The sequence below is a fragment of the Dermochelys coriacea genome, chromosome 5 (genome assembly GCF_009764565.3).
Source record: "Dermochelys coriacea isolate rDerCor1 chromosome 5, rDerCor1.pri.v4, whole genome shotgun sequence".
Lineage (NCBI taxonomy): Eukaryota > Metazoa > Chordata > Testudines > Dermochelyidae > Dermochelys > Dermochelys coriacea.
Window position 1 is genome coordinate 61,262,815 of NC_050072.1, and position 24,872 is coordinate 61,287,686.

General features: G+C 42.2%; 1 protein-coding gene across 9 annotated transcripts in view; it reads right to left on the bottom strand.

The window, feature by feature from the left end:
- The window catches only part of KIAA0825 (KIAA0825 ortholog), a 423,444-nt gene that overhangs the window by 257,102 nt on the left and 141,470 nt on the right, over positions 1 to 24,872 (bottom strand). For all 9 annotated transcript variants that reach the window (XM_043514581.1, XM_038403489.2, XM_043514582.1 and 6 more), the window contains one exon: positions 8,063 to 8,233. In XM_043514581.1, the coding sequence (XP_043370516.1) occupies positions 8,063 to 8,233 (171 nt within the window). The remainder of the gene's footprint in view (positions 1 to 8,062; positions 8,234 to 24,872) is intronic.

Genomic DNA, 24,872 nt, shown 5'->3' on the forward strand with positions numbered 1-24,872 from the left:
AGTTGATTGTGTGTGCCCCCACTTACGACCATTAAGTTGGCCGAGTGTGTCCACAGTACCGAGGCCAGCTTTGCCTTCCAGAGCATTGCACTGTGGGTAGCTATCCCACAGTTCTTGCAGTCTCTGCCACTCATTGGAATTCTGGGATGAGATCCAATGCCTGATGGGGCAAAAAAGATCGTCGTGGGTGGTTCAGGGTACATGTCATCAGGCCCCCCTCCCTCCACGATAGCAATGGCAGACAATCGTTTCGAGACTTTTTTCCTGGGTTATCTGTGGAGACGCCATACCACTGCAAGCATGGAGCCCGCTCAGCTCACCGTCACCGTACCTCTCCTGGGTGCTGGCAGACGTGGGACTGCATTGCTACACAGCAGCAGCTCATTGCTTTGTGGCAGCAGATAGTGCAGTATGATTAGTAGCCATCCTCATCATCTCCTGGGTGCTCTTGGCTGGCCTTGGTGAGGTCGGTTGGGGCGCCTAGCACACATGGGTGCTTCTGGCAAACTTCAGTAAGGTCTGTCGGGGTGCATGGGTAGACATGGGTGCTTCTGGCAGACCACGGTAAGGTCTGTCAGGGCTTCCTGCACATAAATGGGAGTGACTCAGGTCATTCTCTTCTTTAAGTTTTGTCTAATGGAGATTCCTGCCTGGAATATTGGCAGAGGGATAGCTCAGTGGTTTGAGCATGGGCCTACTAAACCCAGGGTTGTGAGTTCAATCCTTGACATGGCCATTCTGCCTCAGGCTGCTCTCCCAGCCAGCAGCACCATCTGCTGCCAGCCTACCCCTTGCTCCCTCTGTGAAAGCAATGGCCGACAATCGTTTCGCGTATTGCTGTCAACATTGTCATCCCCCCGCCACTTCTGCTGCCATTCTGCTCTGCTGCTCATGCCGTACCACAGGAAGCATGGAGCCCACTCAGATCACAGCGGCAGTTCTGACCGCTCTAAACACCATGCACATTATCATGCAGTATATGCAGATCCAGAACCTGCAAAAGCAGGCGAGGAGGCGATGGCAGCGCGGTGAGGAGAGTGATGAGGACATGGACACAGACTTCTCTCAAAGTACAGGCCCCGGCAATTTGGACTTCCTGGTGGAAATGGGGTAGGCTCATGCTGTGGAACGCCGATTCTGGGGCCAGAAAACAAGCACAGACTGGTGGGACCGCATAGTGTTGCAGGTCTGGGATGATTCCCAATGCCTGTGAAACTTTCGTATGTGTAAGGGCACTTTCATGGAACTTTGTGACTTGCTTTCCCCTGCCCTGAAGCACAAGAATACCAAGTTGAGAGCAGCCCTCCCAGTTAACGAGTGGTGATAGCCCTCTGGAAGATTGCAATGCCAGACAGCTACGGGTCAGTCGGGAATCAATTTGGAGTGGGCAAATCTGTGGTGGGGGCTGCTGTGATCCAAGTAGCCAACGCGATCACTGAGTTGCTGCTATCAAGAGTAGTGACTCTGGGAAATGTGCAGGTCATAGTGGATGGCTTTGCTGCAATGGGATTCCCCAATTGTGGTGGGGTGATAGACGGAATGCACATCCCTATCTTGGGACCGGACCACCTTGGCAGCCAGTACCATAAACCAAAAGGGGTATTTTTCAACGGTGCTACAAGCACTGGTGGTTCACAAGGGACATTTCAACATCATCATGGGATGGCCGGGAAAGGTACATGACGCCTGCATCTTCAGGAACTCTGGTCTGTGGGAATGGGTGTAGGAAGGGACTTACTTTCCAGACCAGAAAATAAGCGTTGAGGATGTTGAAATGCCTTGGGGAGCCAGCTTTCCCATTAGTGCCATGGCTCATGAAGCCATATACAGGCACCCTGGACAGTAGTCAGGAACTGTTCAACTATAGGCTGAGCAAGTGCAGAATGGTGCTAGAATGTGCATTTGGACATTTAAAAGCACGCTGGCACAGTTTACTGACTTGGTTAGACCTCAGTGAAACCAATATTCCCATTGTTATTACTGCTTGCTGTTTGCTCCACAATATCTGAGAGAGTAAGGGGGAGATGTTTATGGCACGGTGGGAGGTTGAAGCAAATCATCTGGCCACTGATTATGCGCAGCCAGACACCAGGGCGGTTAGAAGAGCACAGCAGGGTGCGGTGCGCATGAGAGAAGCTTTGAAAACCAGTTTCATGGCTGACAAGGATACGATATGACAGTTCTGTTTGTTTCTTGATGAAAACCTGCCCCCTCAGTTCACTCTACTTCCCTGTAAGCCAACCGACCTCCCTCCCCCATTTGATCACTGCTTTTAGAGGCAATAAAGTCATTGTTTTTTCAAACTCGTGCATTCTTTTTTAATTCATCACACAAATGGAGGGATAACTACCAAGGTAACCTGGGAGGGGTAGGGGAAGGAGGGACGCACCGGGTGGGGTGGGGAGGATGGAAGGACAAGGCCCCCTGCACTTCAAAACTTACTGAATGCCAGCTTTCTGTTGCTTGGGCAGTCCTCCGGGGTGGAATGGTTGGGTGCCTGGACGCCCCCACACCGCTTTCTTGGGCGTCTGGGTGAAGAGGCTATGGAACTTGGGGAGGAGGGCGGTTGGTTACACAGGGGCCGCAGAGGCAATCTGTGCTCCTGCTGCCTTTCCTGCACCTCTACCATACACTGGAGCATATCAGTTTGATCCCCGAGTAGCGTCAGCATTGCATCCTGCCTCTCTCATCATGTTGACACCACCTCTCCTCTCGCTCGTCCCTCCTGTCCTCTTGCTCATCCCTCCTGTCCTCGCGTTCATTTTGTGCTTTCCTGGACTCTGACATTGTCTCCCTCAATGCATTGTGCTGGGCTCTTTCAGCATGGGAGGCCTGCATGAGCTCAGAGAACATTTCATTGCAAGTGCATTTTTTTGGCTTCTAATCTTTGATAGCCTCTGGGATGGAGATGAAACATTTGTAGCTGCGAGAGGGGAAAAAGGGAGATTAGTCTTTAAAAAGAGAAATTTTAGAGAACAATGGGTAGACTCTTTCATGGTGAACCAAGCTGTTAACATTACATCACACGTGTGCTTTCTTTACAAGGTCGCATTTTGCCTCTTATATCGAGGGCCTACCAGTATGGTGTGATCACACACGCAGGACCAGCAGGCACAGAATTCGGCTTGCAGACAGACATGGTAAGCCACAGTCTTTTGGCTTCTTTAACCTTCCTAACATGTGGGAATGGTTTCAAACAGCAGCGCCCTCATTCCACATACCAAGCACCCGTTGGGTTGGCCCTTTAAAATGGGTTAGCCCAAGGGGCTGCGGTTTTCGGGTTAATGTGCAGCACAAACCCAACTGACCCCCCCCACACACACACCCAGTTCTCTGGGATGATCGCTTCACCACTCCTGCCACTGCGGGGATGATTTCTGTTCAGCCACAGGCAAACAGCCCAGCAGGAACAGACACCTCCTAATGTCCCTGTCATAAATATAAAGGGAAGGGTAACCATCTTTCTGTATACAGAACCATAAAATCCCTTCTGGCCAGAGGCAAAACCCTTTCACCTGTAAAGGGTTAAGAAGCTAAGGTAACCTCGCTGGCACCTGAACAAAATGACCAATGAGGAGACAAGATACTTTAAAAGCTGGAGGGGGTGGGGGAAACAAAGGGTCTGACTGTCTGTGTGATGCTTTTGCTGACACCAAGTCAGGAATGCTCTTCAGAACTTCTGTTAAGTTAGTAAGTAATCTAGCTAGAAATGCGTTAGATTTTCTTTTGTTAAATGGCTGGTAAAATAGGTTGTGCTGAATGGAATGTATATTCCTGTTTTTGTGTCTTTTTGTAAGTTAAGGTTTTTCCAAGAGGGATTCTCTGTATTTTGAATCTGATTACCCTGTAAGGTATTTACCATCCTGATTTTACAGAAGTGATTCTTTTACTTTTTCTTTAATTAAAATTCTTCTTTTAAGAACCTGATTGCTTTTTCATTGTTCTTAAGATCCAAGGGTTTGGGTCTGTGTTCACCTATGCAAATTGGTGAGGATTTTTATCAAGGCTTCCCCAGTAAAGGGGGTGTAGGGTTTGGGGGGATATTTTGCGGGAAGACATCTCCAAGTGGGTTCTTTCCCTGTTCTTTGTTTAACACGCTTGGTGGCAGCAGCATAGGGTTCAAGAACAAGGCAAAGTTTGTACCTTGGAAGTTTTTAACCTAAGCTGGTAAGAATAAGCTTAGGGGGTCTTTCATACAGGTCCCCACATCTGTACCCTAGAGTTCAGAGTTGGGAAGGAACCTTGATAGTCCCCTTAATAAAATTCCGCTATTTCAACCAGGTGACCATGAATGATATCACTCTCCTGAGGATAACACAGAGAGATAAAGAACGGATGTTGCTTGAATGCCACCAAAGCCCGGGACCATACACTGCCATGCTTTGTTATGCAATGATTCCAGATTACATGCTGCTGGCCTGCCGTGATAAAGTGTCCTCCATGCAGGACGAAATAAAGCTGCCCTCCCCAGAAACCTTTTGCAAAGGCTTTGGGAGTACTTCCAGGACAGCTTCACTGAGATGTCCCTGGAGGATTTCCGCTCCATCCCCAGACACGTTAACAGACTTTTCCAGTAGCTGTACTGGCCGAAAATGCATCCCAAAGTCTTCAGGGAAAATTAATCATTAAACACGCTTGCTTTTAAACCGTGTACTATATTTACAAAAGGTACACTCACCAGAGGTCTCTTCTCCGCCTTCTAGGTCCGGGAGCCTGCGATTGGTGGTTGGGAGGATACTAGGTCCAGGGTGAGAAACAGTTTCTGGCTGTCGGGGGAAACGGTTTGTCCGCTTGCTTGCTGTGCTTCAACCTCCTCCTCCTCCTCATCTTCCTCATCCCCAAAATCCACATCCCTGTTGCGTGAGAGTCCATTGACAGAGTCCATGCACAGGGCTGGGGTAGTTGTAGGAGCACCCCCTAGAATGGCATGCAGCTCATCATAGAGGCGGCATGTCTGGGGCTCTGACCTGGAGTGGCCATTTGCCTCTCTGGTTCTTTGAGAGGCTTGCCTGAGCTCCTTAAGTTTCACATGGCACTGCTGCAGGTCCCTGTTATAGCCTCTGTCCTTCATGCCCTTGGAGTTTTTTTCAAACATACATTTTGGCATTTCGTCTTTTTGAACGGATTCATCTCCCCATACAGTGATCCGATCCAGTACCTCCCGTTCAGTCCATGCTGGAGCTTTTTTGCAATTCTGAGACTGCATGGTCACCTGTGCTGAAGAGCTCTGCATGGTCACCTGTGCTGATCAGCTCACCACACTGGCCAAACAGGACATGAAATTCAAAAGTTCCCGGGGCTTTTCCTGTTTACCTGGCCAGTGCATCCGAGTTGAGAGTGCTGTCCAGAGCAGTCACAATGGAGCACTCTGGGATAGCTCCCGGAGGCCAATACTGTCAAATTGTGTCCACACTACCCCAAATTGGACCCAGCAAGGTTGATTTCAGTGCTCATCCACTCATCGGGGAGGAGTACAGAAGGTACTGGATCTGATCGCTGTATAGGGAGAAGAATCCATGCAGGCAGAATTCAGTTCCAAAAGATGAAATGCTAATATATTTGCCAAAATCTCCAAGCTCATGATGGACAGAGACTACAACAGGGACTCACGGCAATGCCGTGTGAAAGTTAAGGAGCTGAGGCAAGCCTACCAAAAAACAAAGGATGCAAATGGTTGCTCCGAGTCAGAGCCCCATACATGCCACTTCTATGATGAGCAACATGCAATTCTGGGGGGGGGCTCTTATGACAACCCCACCACTATCCGTGGACCACCTGCAAGGGGGGAGTCTCATACAACAGGGATGAGGATTTTGTGGATGAGGAAGATGAGGAGGAGGAGGTGGTTGAGGATAGTGCATCCGATGAAGTGAGCTGTAGCTCACGAAAGCTTATGCTCTAATAAATTTGTTAGTCTCTAAGGTGCCACAAGTACTCCTTTTCTTTTTGCGAATACAGACTAACACGGCTGCTACTCTGAAATATGGCATTTCAACATCCCCAAGGGTAATTTTCTGGTCTGCAGTCCTTCCTGCAGCTGTTGAAACAGACCAGAGTTCCTGAAGATGCGAGCATCATGTACCTTTCCCGGCCATCCCACATTGATGTTGGTGAAACGTCCCTTGTGATCCACCAGTGCTTGCAGCACCATTGAAAAGTACCCCTTCGGTTTATGTACTGGCTGCCAAGGTAGTCCGGTCCCAAGACAGGGATACGCATTCCATCTTTCGTCTCACCACAGTTAGGGAATCCCATTGCAGCAAAGCCATCCACTATGGCCTGCACATTTTCCAGAATCACTACCCTTGATAACAGCAGCTCAGTGACTGCATTAGCTACTTGAATCACAGCAGTCCCCACAGTAGATTTGCCCACTCCAAATTGATTCCCGCTGACCGGTAGCTATCTGGCGTTGCAGACTTCCAGAGGGCTATCACCACTCACTTCTCAACTGTGAGGGCTGCTCTCATCTTGGTATTCTTGTGTTTCAGGGCAGGGGAAGGCAAGTCAGAGTTCCATGAAAGTGCCCTTTCGAATGAGAAAAATTCACAGTCACTGGGAATCATCCCAGACCTGGAACATTATGCCATCCCACCAGTCTTTGCTTGTTTCCCAGGCCCAGAATCAGCGTTCCACAGCATGAACCTCATAGACTCAACCTGCTCCATTACCACCATGATGTCCAAATTGCCGGGGCCCGTGCTTTGAGAGAAGTCTGTGTCCATGTCCTCATCACTATCGCGATATCGCTGTCATCGCCTATTCACCTGCTTTTGCAGGTTCTGCTCATGGTGCAGGATAATTCGCGAGGTGTTTACAATGCTCACAACAGCAGCAGTGAGCTGAGTGGGCTCCATGCTTGCCATGGTATGGCATCTGCAGGAGAGCAGAGTGGCAGCAGAAGCAGTGGATGACAACAGTTAGCAGTCCGACTGCTGACAGAAGTATGGCATCTGCACGGAAAAAAGGCGTGAAATGATTTTCTGCCGTTGCTTTCATGGAGAGAGGGGCAACTGATGACATGTACCCAAAATGACCTGCGACAATGTTTTTTCCCCCATCAGGCATTGGGAGCTCAACCCAGAATTCCAATGGACAGCGGAGACTGCTGAAACTGTGTGATAGCTACCCACAGTGCAACACTCTGAAAGTCGATGATAGCCACAGTACTGTAGATGCACTCCGATGACTTAATGCACTTAGTGGGGACACACACACTCGACTGTATAAAATTGCTTCCTAAAAATCGACTTCTTAAATTTGACCTAATTTCATAGTGTAGACAAACCCTAAGTGCATTAGGTAAAGAAGCTAGGAAGGGGAACATATTATAGGCACACCATTTTCTCAGCTAGTGGATTTTCTTCATCTCATTTGCCATTTTGCAGGGTTACACATTTTCTTCATCTGATATTTCTGGAGATAGTCCAGCAATAAAATAAAGAAAGGGAAATAAAGACCTGATTCTGCAAATATTTACTTCTGGGCAAAGTGCTTATTGCTATGAGATGTCCCACTGAAGTCAATGGAATAACTCAGTAGTGTTTGCAGGATCAAGCTATAAATTAAAACAACTACATTTACATGAGAACTATTTTAAGTGCACATTATATTGATCTAAAATTAGTGTTCAAAGTTCAGTGCTTTTCCCCACTGAAATTGCAGCCTCCATGGAACAAGCTCAGGAATATTCACAGCAGTGGAAACCGCCATATATTATTTTGTTTTTATATATATACACATAAAATGTTTGTTAGGCAACACCAGCGTATTTCACTCCATATCAGAAATAATTATAATATAATCACATCTTTTACATATAAGTATCAATTCTTTCCCACAAAATCTACAATTTAAATATACATCTACATTATTTTAAATACATATTTAATGAGATGTTGCAAGATATTTGTTTATATGGTGGGAGACTGGAGGAAAAAGGCAAACATATAGCAATTTATTTTCATAATCCTGCAAATTTAATTTAATTTGGAATTCATACAAAGTGATACTTTTATACAAACTGAAAAGAAAACAGTATGTGAGGAAAATTACACATTACCTTGAACATTTTTGTTCTTCTCAGTGAAACAAGGCAACAACAGAATTTCTGCAGAGAGTTCTTCAACTTTTTCTTCCATAAACAAAAAGAGTTTTATAAGATGAGAAAGACATTTGAGTTGATACAATGTTAAACAAAAGTTCCTTCCTTTTCTGAGGCATTCTTGGGTAGCTGTCCAAACAAAAAGTCATAAGATTTATTTTATTTCTTAGATATTATGTAAAATATGCTTATGATAAAATTAAATTATATGAAAATACACTGTATACAGTCAGTCTTATTATTTGTCATAACACAAGATAACCTAATACAAGTCTGAACTGTGTAACTTCCCTTTTTAAAGGATCAGATCCTTGAATCCAGTGGAGATGTGCTCAGTGCACAAAGGAAATGGGGGAGAAAGGTGTGTAAAACTACTTTTCTGATCCTCCAATCCTGGAGTAGGCTGGGAGCTGAAACAAAGGAAGGACAAACCTAAAGGCTACCCTAAATTACAATAGTCAGAGAAGTCCCCTTGCAGGATCCGTCTGCCAGGCAAGGATCACCAAAGCAAGTTGCATTTCTGCTCCACCCATCTCTTGTCCCATTTCCAAACCATACATCTGAGGGGATAGGAGAGAAAGAAAAGGAGCAAGTGACATAAAACCAGCCACATCTGAGAAATCTCCTATTTCCGTCTTTGGACAGTTTTCTTCAATTGCCTCAAAACTTGATTCCTCTATCAACCAAAACTTCATTGTATTCTACTTTTGATCTTGATTATGACCTTTTGAAATTATTACCAATACAACATAATAAATCTCCTGTATCAATCAGATTATGGTAGATACCATAATCAAAGAACCATCAACACTGAGCTGATCATAACCCACAACAAGATTGTTACTCAGTAAACATCTTTGCAGATTGTTGTGGTTGCTTTTTTCTTTTTTTCCTTCTCTGGTTTGATTCCAAACTAAAATAAAATTCACTAAGATGCACACATTTTATAGATGAATGTTTTTATAAATAAAATTCTATATGATGCATGCAACCCAACCATTGTTTGCAAACATAAACATTTTTGTAATTTCTTATCTTACATACAACAACATTTTAAACTTTTCTTGTTTTCTCCACAGTAAATGCTGCCTTTTATTGGCAATGCTATTTAGCATAACAATGACAAAACACACAAGAAGGCCTTAAGATATATGCCAATTTTGCTTTATAAGGTATATTTATTTTACACAGTAATATCATCCAGAAGGTATAATTTTTTAATGCTGACAATATTGTCTAGAACTAAAAACCAGGAAGTTCAGTCCTTATATTAATGTGATCACACAAAAATCAGCTTTTGTTAATAGAGTTCATATTCCTTTGGTATATCTCATTTACATGTGTCATATTACAAAGTAACTATTGAACTCCACATTTCACTAACCATTAGCTAATGCAGGTGGGGAACATTCCAGCTAAAAGTTTTAATTCAGAAAACATTCATAGCAGTATTTTGCACACAAAAACATTGTGTTCCAAAAAATTGAAAGAGCAAATAAAAAACCCCCACCCTTTTACCATATATTAATGGTTTGGGACATCACAATACACTGTCACTTGGCAAGTCACCTTTTCAATTTAACACTCTGCTTGCACAATACAGTTAATGAATATGACATCTGACTGAAACGAGACATCAATCTAACTCTTCACAACCCTAAATATGTGGGGTTTGAAAACAAGTGAAGCTATCAGTGAACTAATATCAGCAAGCATTACACCCATATAACAGTTATTTTTTCTAGAAATTGAACATTTTATTTTCAGTGGTTACAGCTTGAAACATATAATCACGTCACATCAACCAGGGAACCCTGCTTGAGCATGGAGCCAGACTGTAGAAGGCTGTGTGATGGTTTTTATTTTGTTTTACTCAATCACATCATTTTTAAAAACTATTATTTAATATTTTTATTTTATAACCTTTGGAATGTAACATTTCAAAAAATGATAAAACTGTGCATGATGGGATGTACCAGGTCCTTTGAGTCCCCATGGTCCTACCACACCTTGGCCCAAGAAAGGAGCAGTGAAAGTGGATCCTCCAGACCTGCCTAGAAAGACTGCAGGGAAGCAACCAATCAGAGCACAGCAGGCTCAGTTAAAAGGAGTAGCAGATTCCTTTGAAGCAGAGATGGTTCTTAGCCATGGAGTTCAGCTGAGAATCCAAATGTGCCAAAGCTGGGGAGTGTTTGGATTTGGTGGCCCAATTTTGGGCCCTTATATAGCGATAGAACAGAGCTATGAATTTTATATCCAGATCTGAACTCCCCCTAAATTCAGAATCAATGTTTTGGCATTAACAGTCACCCCTATACTTTTAAAAGTTGGATAAAAGGAAATATCATATTTGTATTTCATTTGCTAGTAGTGCTGCTGCTTCCTCCTCATGCCTTCCTCCCCACCAAAACAACAGATAAAAATATTTGTATCACTACATTGCCATTCTTAGAGGTCTGTACTTCCAGCAGAACACATGCCGAAATCCTAATTTATTTCATCCTTGCTTGAAAATATATAACTAAGTATAACTGAGTATAACGAATGTGATGATGTGTGTCTGAGTCTGCAGACAGCCAGAAACAACAACTCTCAGAAGTGAGAACTGTACCATGCATCTCAATGGGATATTAACTCCAAAACATATTGCTCAGGGGAGCTTCATACTACTGCCCCTGTCTACAGAGGAGGGGAGATGTCCCCCCGTCATTGCCACTGCAGGGGCCAGAGCCACACATTGGGGACAGAGCTATAGAGGGCCCCATGTCACAACGTATAATCTATGAATGGAGAAGAATGCTGTGGATTAGGGAACCAGAAACAATGGTTATTCACCCTATAGTAAGTGTGGTTCTTCAAGATGTGTTGCCCACATCTCTGGTGGAATGGGTCCTCACCTGCCCAAGTGAATCCAAATGGTCTACTGTATAACATATTTTGACACAGTCCAAGATCTATTTCGACATCTTTAGGGTGAATATTGGTTGACCTTTCATCCTGTCAACAAATACAGAAACAGTTTAGGAGAACGCTTGAATGGCTTTTTTCTGTCCAGAAAGTAGGAAAGATCTGACAACACTGAAGGTGGGAAGTTTTGCTTCCCCACCAAGTAATATCAGATTTAATGAAGGAAACTGATAGATGGATAATGTGGTTGAGAAGAAAGTCAGAGACCACTTTAGGTAAGAAATTAGGGTGAGGACTAAACCTACGTCTATACTTGGAGCTGGGGTGTGTGAGATTCCCACTCAAGTAGACATATTTGTGCTAGCTCTCATAGAGTTAGTGCCTAAAAATAAGAGTGTATCCGTGGTAACACAGGCAATGGTGAGCAGCAGCATGAGCTATCCACCCCAAGTAAATATCCACAGGGTCGAGGCAAGTTTGTTCTCAGGGCGACTAACTAGCCTGTGCCACTGCTTACCACTGCCCATTCTACTACAGCTACATTCTATTTTTAGCAGGCTAGCTCAGTGAGAGCTAGCATAGGTATCTCTAACTGAACAGTAAATGTAGCCTTAGAGTCACTTTATCTTTCTGGAATACTGTATCGGATTATCCCGCCATAAAGGCTTGGATGTCTGGCTGAGGTTATAGCCAAAAAGAAGGCAGTCTTAATGGACATATGTTGCCAAAGGTTTAAAGGGAAGTCCCAACAATCCTATTAAAAAAATGTTGACACTCTAAGAAGATGGAGTGTCTAACAGGTGGGAAGTCATGAAAGAATCCTTTGAGAAACTTAGCCACTGTTGGGTCAGGGAAGAGAGCACCGCCTTCATCTAGATGTGATGAGCAGAGTTAGCTGCCAGATGTATGACTATGCGGCTGTTGGAGACAGTTGAATGCTTTAGAGCTAGTGGGTAATCCAAGATGGCAGTTATCACACCTCCAAAGGAGACAGATAATTTCTTTTCATCAGGCAAACAGAGAGCCTCTTCCATTAGCTGCATAAGTCATTCTGATGGAGTCTTTTATACTTCAAGCTAAAATGTGAACTATTAAAGTCTGCAAATTACGTGTCTGAGGATGTCAGCAACCTAGCATCCAGGCCATGAGATGGAGCAATGCTGGGTGCGAGTGCAGGATTTGGCTTTCTGTTTTCATAATCACATCCGAATGCATTTGAAATTCTGCTGACAGGCTCATCGAGTCTGAATACCAAAATTGTCTGAGTTATCATCATCATTAGGGCTGCATCCTCTCTGATCTTTCACAGGATCCTCATTATCAAAAAGATTGGAGGGTGGGCACACACGAGTCCTGATGACTATGGGATCAGGAAGGCATCCTACAGAGAACTGGGGCTGGCTCCCCCTCTGGGGAGATTGGAGCAGAATCTACAACACTTATTGTTGTGGGCTGATTAGTAATCCTAAGGTGGCATAGATGAAACCTCATCCTACTCGATGCAACTGTCACCAGCATCTTGTTGGGAACAGAGAGAGCATGGAACTCCACTGCACAAGTGTATATAGTCCTTCTACCAATCTAACTAGGAGAGGACTTCCTGAGGAATCATGATCTACATGTCTGTGGGGTGTCTGCCATGTAGATACATTGATCTCAAATCACACTTACATGGCGCACAGGTGAAGCCTGGTAAACTTCACCACTTAGGTGTAGGAGTTCTTGTGCCTCATAATCCTGAGATAAGTCCTGATCGAGATCTTTGGGTAGATCTGAAGCTGATCAATGAGGCATGAAATGGTGAGGAATATGTCCTGTGGCAAGTGGGCCTTTGCCATTGTGGAAGCTAGTATGGTCCCTATCAACTACAATCTGAGTAGGGATGAGAATGGACTTCCTTCTGTTGACTCTGAGGTGTAGAGCAGCAAATGGATCCAAGGTTACTTGCACGGAGTTGTTCACCTGTTGAAGTTGGTGACCACAAATCAGCCAGTCATCAAGGTAGATTTGAATCCCTTGCCTTCTCAGATGTACCTCCATGACTGTTAAGTACTTGGTGAAAACCCTCAGAGCCACGGAGCAGCCAAAGAGAAACACTCTGTATTGGTAATGAGGACTTTCCCACAAGGAACCTGAAACATTTCTTGTGGATAGATGAATTGCACCACAGAAACTGGCAACTTTCAAGTCAAAAGCCATACCGCTCTTGAGGATCTCAAGTAGATGCTAAAGTCACCATCCTGAACTTGAAGTGATGGATTAATTCGAGTTGTCAGAGGTCCAGGTGAGGGCAGCAATCCCTTTTTGCATTTTGGACTAGGAAATAATGAGAATAAACCCCAGTGCCCCTGAATTTCACAGCTCTGAGTTGCAGAAGGAAGTCCACTTCCTTTCTGAGCAAAATCTCATGAAAAATGTCCTTGAAGAGGGATAGAAAAGGGGAAGAAAGAATGAATGGGTAGGGAAGGATCACAATCCCTTATCTACTGTTTCCAGGACTAACTGGTCTGAGATTTAATTCAATGCCTCTCAGTAAGAAAACGGTTTCCTAATAAGGAAAAAGTTAAACTCAGATATTCTGAGCAACAATCAATTGCACCATCCAATCTGCTAGCAAAAGGTTGATGCAGGGTCTATGGTGGAAGAGGAAGTGGCAGAGGGTCTGACACATTGCCCACAGCAGTGTGAAAAGAATGGTCTCTGCCTCAGCTAGTTCTGAGGTTTATACAGTCTCCTCCTAGGAGATGCAGTGTAAATGCCCAGGGATCATGAGGGAGTTTATAAATCCTTTAATATGTGTAGGACCTCATTAAAGTTCTTGTTGGAGATTTCAGCTCTCAAAAGGGGAAGGCCACTGTACCCAAGGCATCAAGGGTACTTTTAACTAGTCTGTGTGACCAGCTGACCCTCCAGGATTGGGGATTTGAGCTCTTCTCTGCGCTCCTGAGGGAGTCTCTCAGTGACACTTAGTCCCAATTCAAGAAGACACATTTAGCCAAGAGCTGTAGTACTTTGAAATGAGCATCTCTAAGCAGGCCAAGGAACATGTCTTACAAACAGGCATGCCCAGTTATTTTTTTACCCTTCTCCCTAGAGTTATGTGGCTCCAGGCATCAGTGTTTATGAAAATAATTTAATGTAGTAATTTGTGTATTTGAAAATCATTTGCTTATCATTTTTTAAAGGTTAACTTCGTGGTATGGATTTAGTAATGGGAAAGGCATTGGCTTGTTTAATAATCCTAGTGAATAAGGCTGTCTGTTTTTCTAAAAGTCAGCAGCAGGGCAAGCTTTGTATACCCTCACTCACCCCACCCTGATCTTGGGACTTCCTCTAGTGACAAGGTGATAGTGAGACCCTGAGTCTGAGGGGCTGCGAGTGTTTGGTGCATAAGAGAGTTTTTCATATTTTTCCCATCTGCCTCAGAATCCCCCAACACTCACTCATCCTTTTTTAGCTCTGTACTCTCTTCTGTCCCTTTTCAGAGAAAACAGTTACTCACCTTCTCGTAACTGTTGTTCTTCGAGATGTGATGTTCATGTCCATTCCAATCAGGTGTGCAGCCGGAAGATTTTTCCCCTAGCGGTATCTGTAGGGTCAGCCTGAGCACCCCTGGAGTCATGCCCGTATGGTGTTCAATATAGTGCCCTGCCGACCCGACCTCTTCTCAGTTCCTTCTTGCCGGCTACTCTGACAGTGAGGTAGGAGGATGGATATTGGAATGAACATGAACACCACATCTCAAGAACAGTAGTAACCAGAAGGTGAGTAACCATTTTTCTTCTTCAAGTACTTGTTCATGTCAATTCCAATCAGGTGACTCCCAAGCCTAAGTTATGGAGGCAGGGTCAGAGTTGTCCACTGATTGGAGCACCGCTCTACCAAAGACTGCATCATCTCTGGCCTGCTGGGTGATCACATGATGTGCGGTGAAAGTATACATGGAGGACCATGTCACTGCTCTGCATATTCCCTGGTGGGAACCTGCGCCAGGAACACTGCTAAAGAAGCCTGCACCCTGGTTGAGTGCATAGTGAGTGGAAGGGCAGGCATCTCTGCCAGTTTGTAACACTCTCAGACGCAGGACAGGATCTACAATGAAATTTGTTGAGAAGAGACTGAAAGACCTTTCATTCTGTCTGCCACGGCTACAAAAAGTTGCACAGATTTTTGGAATGGCCTTGTTCTCTTGATGTAAAAGGCTAACTCTCTGTGGACAACCAACGAGTGAAGCCTCTGCTCCCTGACGCTTGAGTGTGGCTTAGGATAGAAATGGGAGACAATCTTTGGGAGGAAAGCCAGGTTGGGCCTGAGCTGAACCTGGTCCTTATAGAACACCAGGTAAGGAGGCTCTGGTGTTAGGGCCTTTTGCTCAGAAACCTTCCTGGCTGTGGTTATTGCTACCAGGAACATGACCTTGTACGAGAGGTAGAGCAGGAAGCATGTCGCTAGGGTTTGAAGGGTGACCACATCAGTCTGGAAAGGACCAGGTTGAGGTCCCAGGCCGGGACCAGCTGTCGAATTTGTGGATATAACCTATCAAGACTTTTGAGGAAACAGCTGACCATAGGGTTGGCAAAGATTGACCGGCCCTCTGTGCCTGGATGGAAGGCAGAGATGGTGGCCAAGTGAACCCTTATTGATGACATGGACAGTCCTTGCTGCTCGAGATGGAGAAGATAGTCCAATATGAATGGAATATAGGCCAATGTCGGGGATGAACAATGCTGTGCCGACCAGATTAAAAATCTCTTCCACTTAGCAAGGTAGGTAGTTCTGGTTGAGGTTTCCTACTGCCAAGGATAACTTATCTAATCTGGTCCGAACAGGAAAGCTCTACCGGGTTTAGCCATGAAGCTTCCATGCCATGAGGTGCAACGACTCTGGAGATGGCCGTGATCCTTGCCCACAGAGTGGATTGGGCCAGGAATCGGTGCTGGCAACTCTCCTGCCTTGGATGGAGGGTGGCGCTGTCAGAGCCCAGAGGTCTGATGCTGCTTCAAATGCTTCCGGTATGGAGGGAAGCTGTAGGTCCTCGTAGTGGCGGACTGCTGAGCGGTGCGGGTCTGGACTCAACTGGACTCCTGCTAGGGCAGAAGTTGACAGAGGCCTGATGGGGGCTTGCTGGCCACCTGATCTTTAGACCTTGTTGAGGAGTACCCTCTTTCGGCCTTCTTTCTTTTATGGGGCACCAAGGAGTGAGATCAGTGCTTGACTGATGCCTGGGACCTGTGCACGGAGCTGTGGCAGCGCCGAGGGTCATTAGAGGAATCCTTCCTCTGCACTGGCTCACACGTTGATGGTGCTGGAGCACTGCGCACTGAGGAGGCGGTGCTTGGGGCCGGGTCCACCGTGCTGGGGTCTGACTGAGGCTGAAGCGCTGCCTCCATAAGCAGAATTCGGAGGCGCCGTTATCTGTCCTTGAGGGTCTATGGGCGAAACTCTCTACAGATTTTACAACGGTCCCTGAAGTGACTCTCCCCAAGACACTTCAAGCATGAAATGTGCAGGTCACTTCTTGGCATAAACTTGCCTCAGTCCAAACACAGCTTAAATCCCAGGGACTAAGGCATAACCAGGAACCGGGGAAAGCGTGTGTGTGTGTGGGGGAAATCCCCAAAGGAAACTTATGAGAGAAAACACTAACTCAACTACTACTGAATCTAACTATAGACACATGATACTGCAAAGCACGCACTTGCTGAGGCAAGAGCAATGGGGAGTTCCAGGCAGCCGTTACAGGTGGTAATAAGGAACTGAGGTGTGGTCAGGCCAGCAGGCACTATATTGAGCGCCATGAAGGCATGACTTCAGGGGGCGCCCAGGCCAACCACATGGATACTGCTAGGAGAAAAATCTTCCGGCTGTCGTGCATGTGGCGCGCGCACACACCTGATTGGAATGGACATGAACAAGCACTCGAAGCAGAACCCGCCCTCTTCTCAGATCCCCCTTTTTAGAACTGCCCTTCAGATCCTTCTCAGACTGTTCTTCAGCCCCATCCTATTCAATCCTGCATTTTCAGATCATTTGTCCCCCCCCCCAACCACTTGCCACTGACACCATCATTGCTGTCTCCATTCTGGAACTCATGTTCAGGCCTCCAACTGTCGGCAGGAGGATGGCAGTTGCTGCACACAATTTACTTGGATAAGCAAGATCCTGGATGAAATGCAGGTAGATGTGACAGGGCCACCAAATGCATGACATTTGACAGCTCATAATATATATGTGAGCAAAGGGAACCAAATTAAGGTTTCATGGGCACCTTAACTCTAGCATTTCTTAACTTCTACATGCTTGACTCTGCAACCTTATTCTTTTAATGTAGTAATTTTGTACGTATATTTCTACATATTTCTGGTTAACCAAACACACAATATTAGATGTCATTTTAGCAAATGAAGTTATATGAACCTTTTAAAAAACACTTTATTATTAGGCCTTAAGCAGAGCTGCTCCCTCCATTCGTTTTTTGTTCTGAAAAGACATTCCAGCAGGCACTGGGATGATGATACAATCTGAGGGCATGTACATTATTTGAACTTCATGGATCTGAAATTCCTGAGAGTCAGCTGAAAGAAAAGCTCTTTCATTACAAATTCAGTACATCTATCCCTAAATCCAATTGCTGAGAAATCCACTTCTTTAGATCTCCAATAAAGAGTGTCAACAAAATAGCGAAGACAGGTTTTTTTAAAAACCTTAGAAAAATCAGGAAATTCAATTCTTTCTTACCTTTTTTTTCTGGAGATCTTAGGGAATCCAAGGATGTGGATTTTGAGGTTTTTCAGGCCCTAAATGAAGGACTAGTGTGTTGAATATTTAACAAAGAACTTGTCTTTCAACTGTTTCTAAGATGTTTCAACCAAGATCCTCTTCCGTGGTATCTGTGATGTTACAAAACTACTAGTTCACCAGCTGTACATATAAAGGCTTCCAGGAAAAACAGGGTAGACACGAATTTCTAATGTAAAAAACGAGCATAATGTGTGTGTTGAAGGGCTATTTCTGTATGTTTAAAAACATTTCAGGTCTTCTACTGTTATCATTAAGCAGGAAAAAAAAAGAAAACTATTTTCCCCCTTTACAGGTCACTTTTAAATAAGCTATGAAAGTTCAGTGACTCCCACCTCCTCCATAAAAGAAAAAGAAAAGCGAACCCTAGTCATATTATATCTATTTCCTTTTCTTTGTGCGACAAACCACTAACTCTAATTATCTGATCTCCTGCTTCCTCCTTGCCTGTCATGAAGCCCAAATTTTAACTAGGCAGCTCTCAAAATTCTCAGTGAACATGGTTCAATTTCTTACCATCATATCCATCTGAGGTTTGCATTCCTTAGGAAACAAACATATTTAAACACAATTTTTAACAACTAGGTTAAGGTGACAATAATGACCATGACTGATTAGCCTGTGTAGAAAAGGATAAGCCGTGTTCTTCATTGTGCAAATGAGGTTCTACCGTACTCATGTACAAAAATCCCCAAAAGTCAAAGGGCAAGGGTGTTTTGTGTAAACACTGAAAGAATAGAATTCGTGTCCTCTGAAATATGTGATAAAAGTACTGCCATAAAATGTATTCTTCATTCGTATGAGACAAGTTTTAGAGTGAAGACATTTTTGAGTTAACTGACTGACCGCCCACCCCCGCTAATAAGAACACACACACACAATAAAAAAAAGCAACTCATGACTCAACAATGTTTTCGAACATGAAAAATATTTTATCCTAAACTCTCCTACGACAAAAATGGCCAACATAAACATTACTGGGCTTTCCAGATAAATATAATTTTGGCTTAAAAATAAATATCAATTTCAGTATAAACTATATATAAATTAAGAAAGTTGTAAGCACCAAAAAATAGAGGCTTAGAAAGAAACCACCTTTCCAACCTTAAATAAAGAACAGAAATACTATGATTCAAGTTTGAAAGAGGGTATTGTTTATCACAGCAGTTTTCATACTGTGGTCCTAGGGACCACTGGCAGTCCACAAAACACTTGCTTGTGGCATGCTGAGAGATTTGTACCATTGCACTAGCTCTCCTGATTCCAGATGCCAGACTCTATTAAAAGAGGCTAAAAAAATGTATTATGTTTGTCGTATTATTGTTCCACATATACAACTGTTGTAGATGTTTTACAATTGTGAAAGGAAGTGGTCTTTCAATTCTCATATGGGGTTAATGCAAACACGTTTGATTAAAGTGTAGTCCAAACTAGGAGAATGACTAATAAAATTAATATTAATTAATTTAGTTATTTCAATTTATATATTTTTAAAGCAACATCTGCAGAAACTTTAACTTTTATATACAATAAATCAATCAATCAATTAAATATGCAATAGCAATATAGTAGGAAAGAGACACAAAGTGCTTAACACTGAGACCAAGATTTGTGACATCGGTGGGATATTAAATAAAAAACCCCTCTCTCTCTGAATAATTTAAACTGAATACAGTGTAGAGACTCATCTTACTCCATGTAAATCCTAATGTAGGGATTAAAAAAAGTTATTGATGTAGAGAGAAAAAATGCAGGTCTGTCTTTACTCGAAGAAATTATAGAGGAAACTAAAGACCCATATAAAGAAAAGGAGTACTTGTGGCACCTTAGAGACTAACAAATTTATTTGAGCATAAGCTTTCGTGAGCTACAGCTCATTTCATTGGATGCATGCAGTGGAAAATACAGTATCCTCCTTATAATATCAACATATGCCATCCTCACTTCAAAGTTAGTATCCAGCATTTCCTACAACATCTTTCAAATTATGAATCTCAGTTTTTAATCCTCTTATTTCTTTTGCATATCAAGGTAGAAATGTCTTGAAGAACAATGTTCAAGATCAAGACGGAGCTCTCTCATTAGAAATAAGAAAAAAGTATGAAATTAAAAATCCTATTGCACCACAGACAAAGTTGAGAAATGCCTTTATCAATTCTAAAACATCATATGTATTATAGATAATTCAGTAAGGTAAGTTTCAAAGGAGTACAAAGCAAAATACAGAAATCCTATTCTCTAACTAGGTACCTGTTACTACCATTATCACCATAATATCTGAACACCTCCCAAATATTTAAAAATATCAAGATTTTTGCATTTATTTTTCTACTTACCAAGATTAGCCCTTACTGTCTCAAGAGTCAGAGACATGAGAAATAATGATTTATTAGATCTGAATTGGCAGTTTACACCCGCTAATTGGTGTTCCATTTGTTCTGCCTGTCCCATAGAGGAGAAGATGGAGCATTGATCAGGTGTGCGCTCATGTTCTGCCAATACTAGTATATTAAGTAGATCGTGAAATAAAGTACCTAGGAATATGTATAGAAGGTTATGCAAAATGAATCACCACCTATTCCTTCTTCCTTGCCACATCTTAGCCAGGTGACATGAGGATGAATTAATTTTCAGGACTGTTCTATACTGGAGAGGAGACAGTGAAGCTTTCTATACTTCTTTTTGCAGATGAAAGAGAAGTTCTCTCTTCACAGCAGCCACACATGGGGTTGGGTGGGAAGGAGGAGAGAGGGTGTAGTGTGGGGTTTTCCCTTGCAAATGTGCTAGACTTCTGTTACGAGCACTGCTTCTAGATTCATTGACTTCCAACTTCAGTATCAGCCTAGTTGAGTAGGTTTCTGGGATTTACTTTTAAGCCGTCCCTCATTTTTCAGCAAAGTGACATGCATGGTAAGTAAAATCTTGGATTATTTAAAAGAATGTAAAATGAATCATTTTGGGTTCTCTAACTTTTCTTGTATCTGAGCAGCGAAAGGGAAGAATGTTTCATACAAGATCATAAGATAGAGGGGCTAACACAGTACCTGGTGACATACAAAACCTGCCTGAGGACAACAGATGTGTGTGGAGGGGAGATGTCACCAAAAAGGATAATCAATACAGTACTGGGCAGAAAAAGATAAGCAGTGGCTTCCTAATAAAGTAAAATATGTTTTAATTCATGAAGGCTGATTCCATATTTGATGGCCCTTGATGACAATTGTTCTTCAAGGGGACCATAAAAGGGCCAGAGTAGGGGGGAGGGGAAGGATCTCACAAGGTAGAGAAAGAGGAAGAACATTAAAAAACAGTAAAAGAGCTAAAATATAACTACAGCCTAAAAACAAATAATCAAGCAATTTCATAAACAGAACTAATGTTTTGCCAAAAAACTGAAATGAAGTAGCTTAATAAAGCAAGAGAACCTCAACTTCTTGGTAGCAATTTTAAGGGGTAAATTATAAAAGAAGTGCACAGGAAGATACATGTATAAATCCCATTAACAATGTGTTCCTCTGCTCTCAGTGATATTAATTTTTAAGTGATGCCATAACTATTATAACAATCTAGCATTTATGACAGCATTCATTGGCACACTCTCCTAAACCCAGCTAGTATATAAACGGCATTATTCTTTCACTTGCATTTAGTAGTGATATATTAAGTTTTATAGACCCTAGTCTCTTCTTATGTTGCACTGTGGTATATAATATTTTTTAATAACTGTAGGTTTAAAAAAATAGTGTTGCTGGATATAATCACTAATTTCATAAAACTGCAAAAAGGCAACTTAATATTTCTTCATAGCAGCTGTAATGCACAATATTACATAGAACTAAATTATTACAAACAGTGCAGGCAGTTTTCTATACACGGTACTTAAGATAATTATAAAAATCATCTTCATTACTGCATACTAGCATTTTTTTTAACAATTTAATTTGGATAGGTTACAAGATACATTCAAATTACACAGATATAATTACTGCAAACCCAAGAAGCAATAAAATGTTCCCAACTAAATCCTTTTGACCCTGTTAATGTCTGTTCCTTGTTTATCTAAGGCAAACATTGTTTGTAGTGTGCATTTGTTATAGAATATGAAAAAAAGAAAGGAAATCCCTTAACAGTTGTTATTGATTCCAGCATTTACAGACTGAGAGTTAAGTGCTGTTTACAAAACAGAACAGATGCAGATGCTGACAAAAAGGTAAACAATTGTTGCATGGCTTACTGCCAGAGTCTGAGACGATATATTAAACTCCAAGTGAAGCACATTTCCCCTATGGATTACACTTATTGCCACTTCATTTCCTGTGTGCTCTGTCTCTCTGCTGCTCTGCCTGGCACTAAGCTATTTCTCGTTCTTCAGTGACCCCTGAGGCTTAGTGCTACCTCGCACAACCATTAGTGAAGGGAATTGCATGTGTCTGACATGGCCTGAAACCAATTATTTGATATTTTCTTCAGAATGATGCTCAACTCTGTTGGGAATGAGCAATCATGAAATAATTTACCTCCTGATTTAATTTTTTCCTGCACAAATTAGTTGTAGTCTGACCTGGCTATACACAGCTGCCTGTGACATATCTGTCTTATCAAGATTATATTTGAAATGATAAAGGGTGGGGGGTGCTGAATAGAATAGGTTGGGGAATCCTGCTTTAAAAAGGCATTGACAAGTTTATCAGATATACTGATCACATGTACTCTCTGCTGACTGAAACTGACAGAACCATAAAGAACTATCAGCGCATCAGAGGAAATCACATTGACGCAAACAGTTACCAGAGTGTTTACGTTTTTTTAAAAATACCTGGCCACTTTTCAGTTCCCTTTAGTTCCACTGAAACCTTGAGATGCCAGCAAAATCTCATAAAAAGAAACACACTCACCCCCCCCCCCCCGCACCAGTTTCTGACTGTAAAGAATACACAGTGCTTATTTTTTATCCTTATGTCATTTCTTTTAAAAAGGCCACAGATCTGAAGAAAGCATATATTTGCCTATTACTCATCAGCCTAGATGTGTGACTTTTATAATTCCTTATTCCGTACATCCTTACTGTGTATAAGTCACAGAATCTTAGTGAAGTGAGGATTTCAACTTATCTACAAACATGGAAAGTATATATACACATTTGCCATATGTTTAATTAGAAGAGCATGTCTGACACAGAAAGAGAGAGGTCACTACCAACTATAAACAACATCAGTAAAGACTACACAAGTCTCTTGAAAGAGATTTGCTAAACACAAAGCTTTAATCAACTCTACCCCATAATGTCTTCTCAATAAAATGAAATAAGATTTTCTTTTCATTCATGAAAGCTAATTCCACATTAGATATTGAATGTTTAGGAGTCCTTTGTTGGCATTCAGTGTAAAAATCTATCAAGATAAAATGTTCATAAAAACTGAAGCATAGTCCAGTGCTATATATACACCGGACTAGGAGCAAGGAGTTCTAATCATGGCTCTGATGCTAACTTTGTATATCAATTTTATTTATAAAATGAAGATAATACCTACCTATCTCATAGGCCTGTTAAAAGGATTAGAAAACATTTATAAAGTATTTGGAAAGTGAAAAGTGCTCAACAATTATTATTGATAAAAATTATTATGGCGTTTATATATCACAGAAAAATGACAGCTGTGTTGTTAAGATTGAGTTGAGCATGAACTGATTGTGGGAATTTAAATCTCTTTGCTCTATGTCCAAAACTCACAGCACTTACTCTTGGAGTACAGAATGAATTTTTCTGAGAATTTACAAGTAAATCAATTAATTGGTTTCTGAATTAAAATAATGGGTCTTTCACAAAATTAGCACCCAGTGTGAGATCATTTTTGTTCTTAACCATCTTACTAATGGAATAACACTGATTCTTCTAATTATCCATATATTTAAAGCTATCTGAAAACTTGTGCATAAGCTACATTTGCAGAGTTTTGTGTGTTTTTTTTTTTAAAGTATGAGTGGTAATATTTTGCAGCTATTTTTCATAATTAAAAGCGACTCCTTCAGTAGCAGCTGAAAAAAAAAGTTCTGCTTCAGAGAATTCCATAAAGAACTGTCCTGTCTCAAAATGTTGCCATTTCCAATTGTTCTCAGTGTGACTAAGGCAACATGGTGCCCTTAGCAAACATAGCCATTGCCTACATTCACCTGTTCTTCAAAATTCTCTTCTCTGCCTTTTGGGATTACAGGAAACCACCATCCTCCCTGAAGGCAGTTAGACTTTGCTCACATTGGGAATATTAGAAGAGGCCATTTTGAAAGAAGAAAGAAAAGGAGTACTTGTGGCACCTTAGAGACTAACAAATTTATTTGAGCATAAGCTTTCGTGAGCTACAGCTCACTTCATCGGATGCATTTGGTGGAAAATACAGAGGGGAGATTTATATACACACACAGAGAACATGAAACAATGGATTTTATAATACACACTGTAAGGAGAGTTTCAGAGTAGCAGCCGTGTTAGTCTGTATTCGCAAAAAGAAAAGGAGTACTTGTGGTACCTTAGAGACTAACAAATTTATTAGAGCGTAAGCTTTTCACCAAATGCATCCGATGAAGTGAGCTGTAGCTCACGAAAGCTTATGCTCAAATAAATTTGTTAGTCTCTAAGGTGCCACAAGTACTCCTTTTCTTTTTGCGAATACAGACTAACATGGCTGCTACTCTGAAACCTGTCATTTTGAAAGAAGGCATCTTAACTGAGGAAAGTATATGGCCTCATTTTCATCGAGAACAATAGATGGCAGCTAATCTGTCTCCGCTGAAGGAAAAACTCAATGCCACCAGGTTTGGCACACTTTATGGTTTCATAAATATCATGTCATCTAAAACTGGTGGATTTTGGCTGATGATAGTGAACTGTAATTTGAATAGAAGTCACAATCAAAAGTAGTTAATACCCTTACTTTAATGAACTCTAAATTACTTTAAAATATGCACATTTAAAACAAATATGCCAATCTCCTCTCAATCCTCTGTTAAATTCATTCAAAATGGAATAGTCCAGCCTGACAGCTGTTGCATTACAGAGGCAACCTAT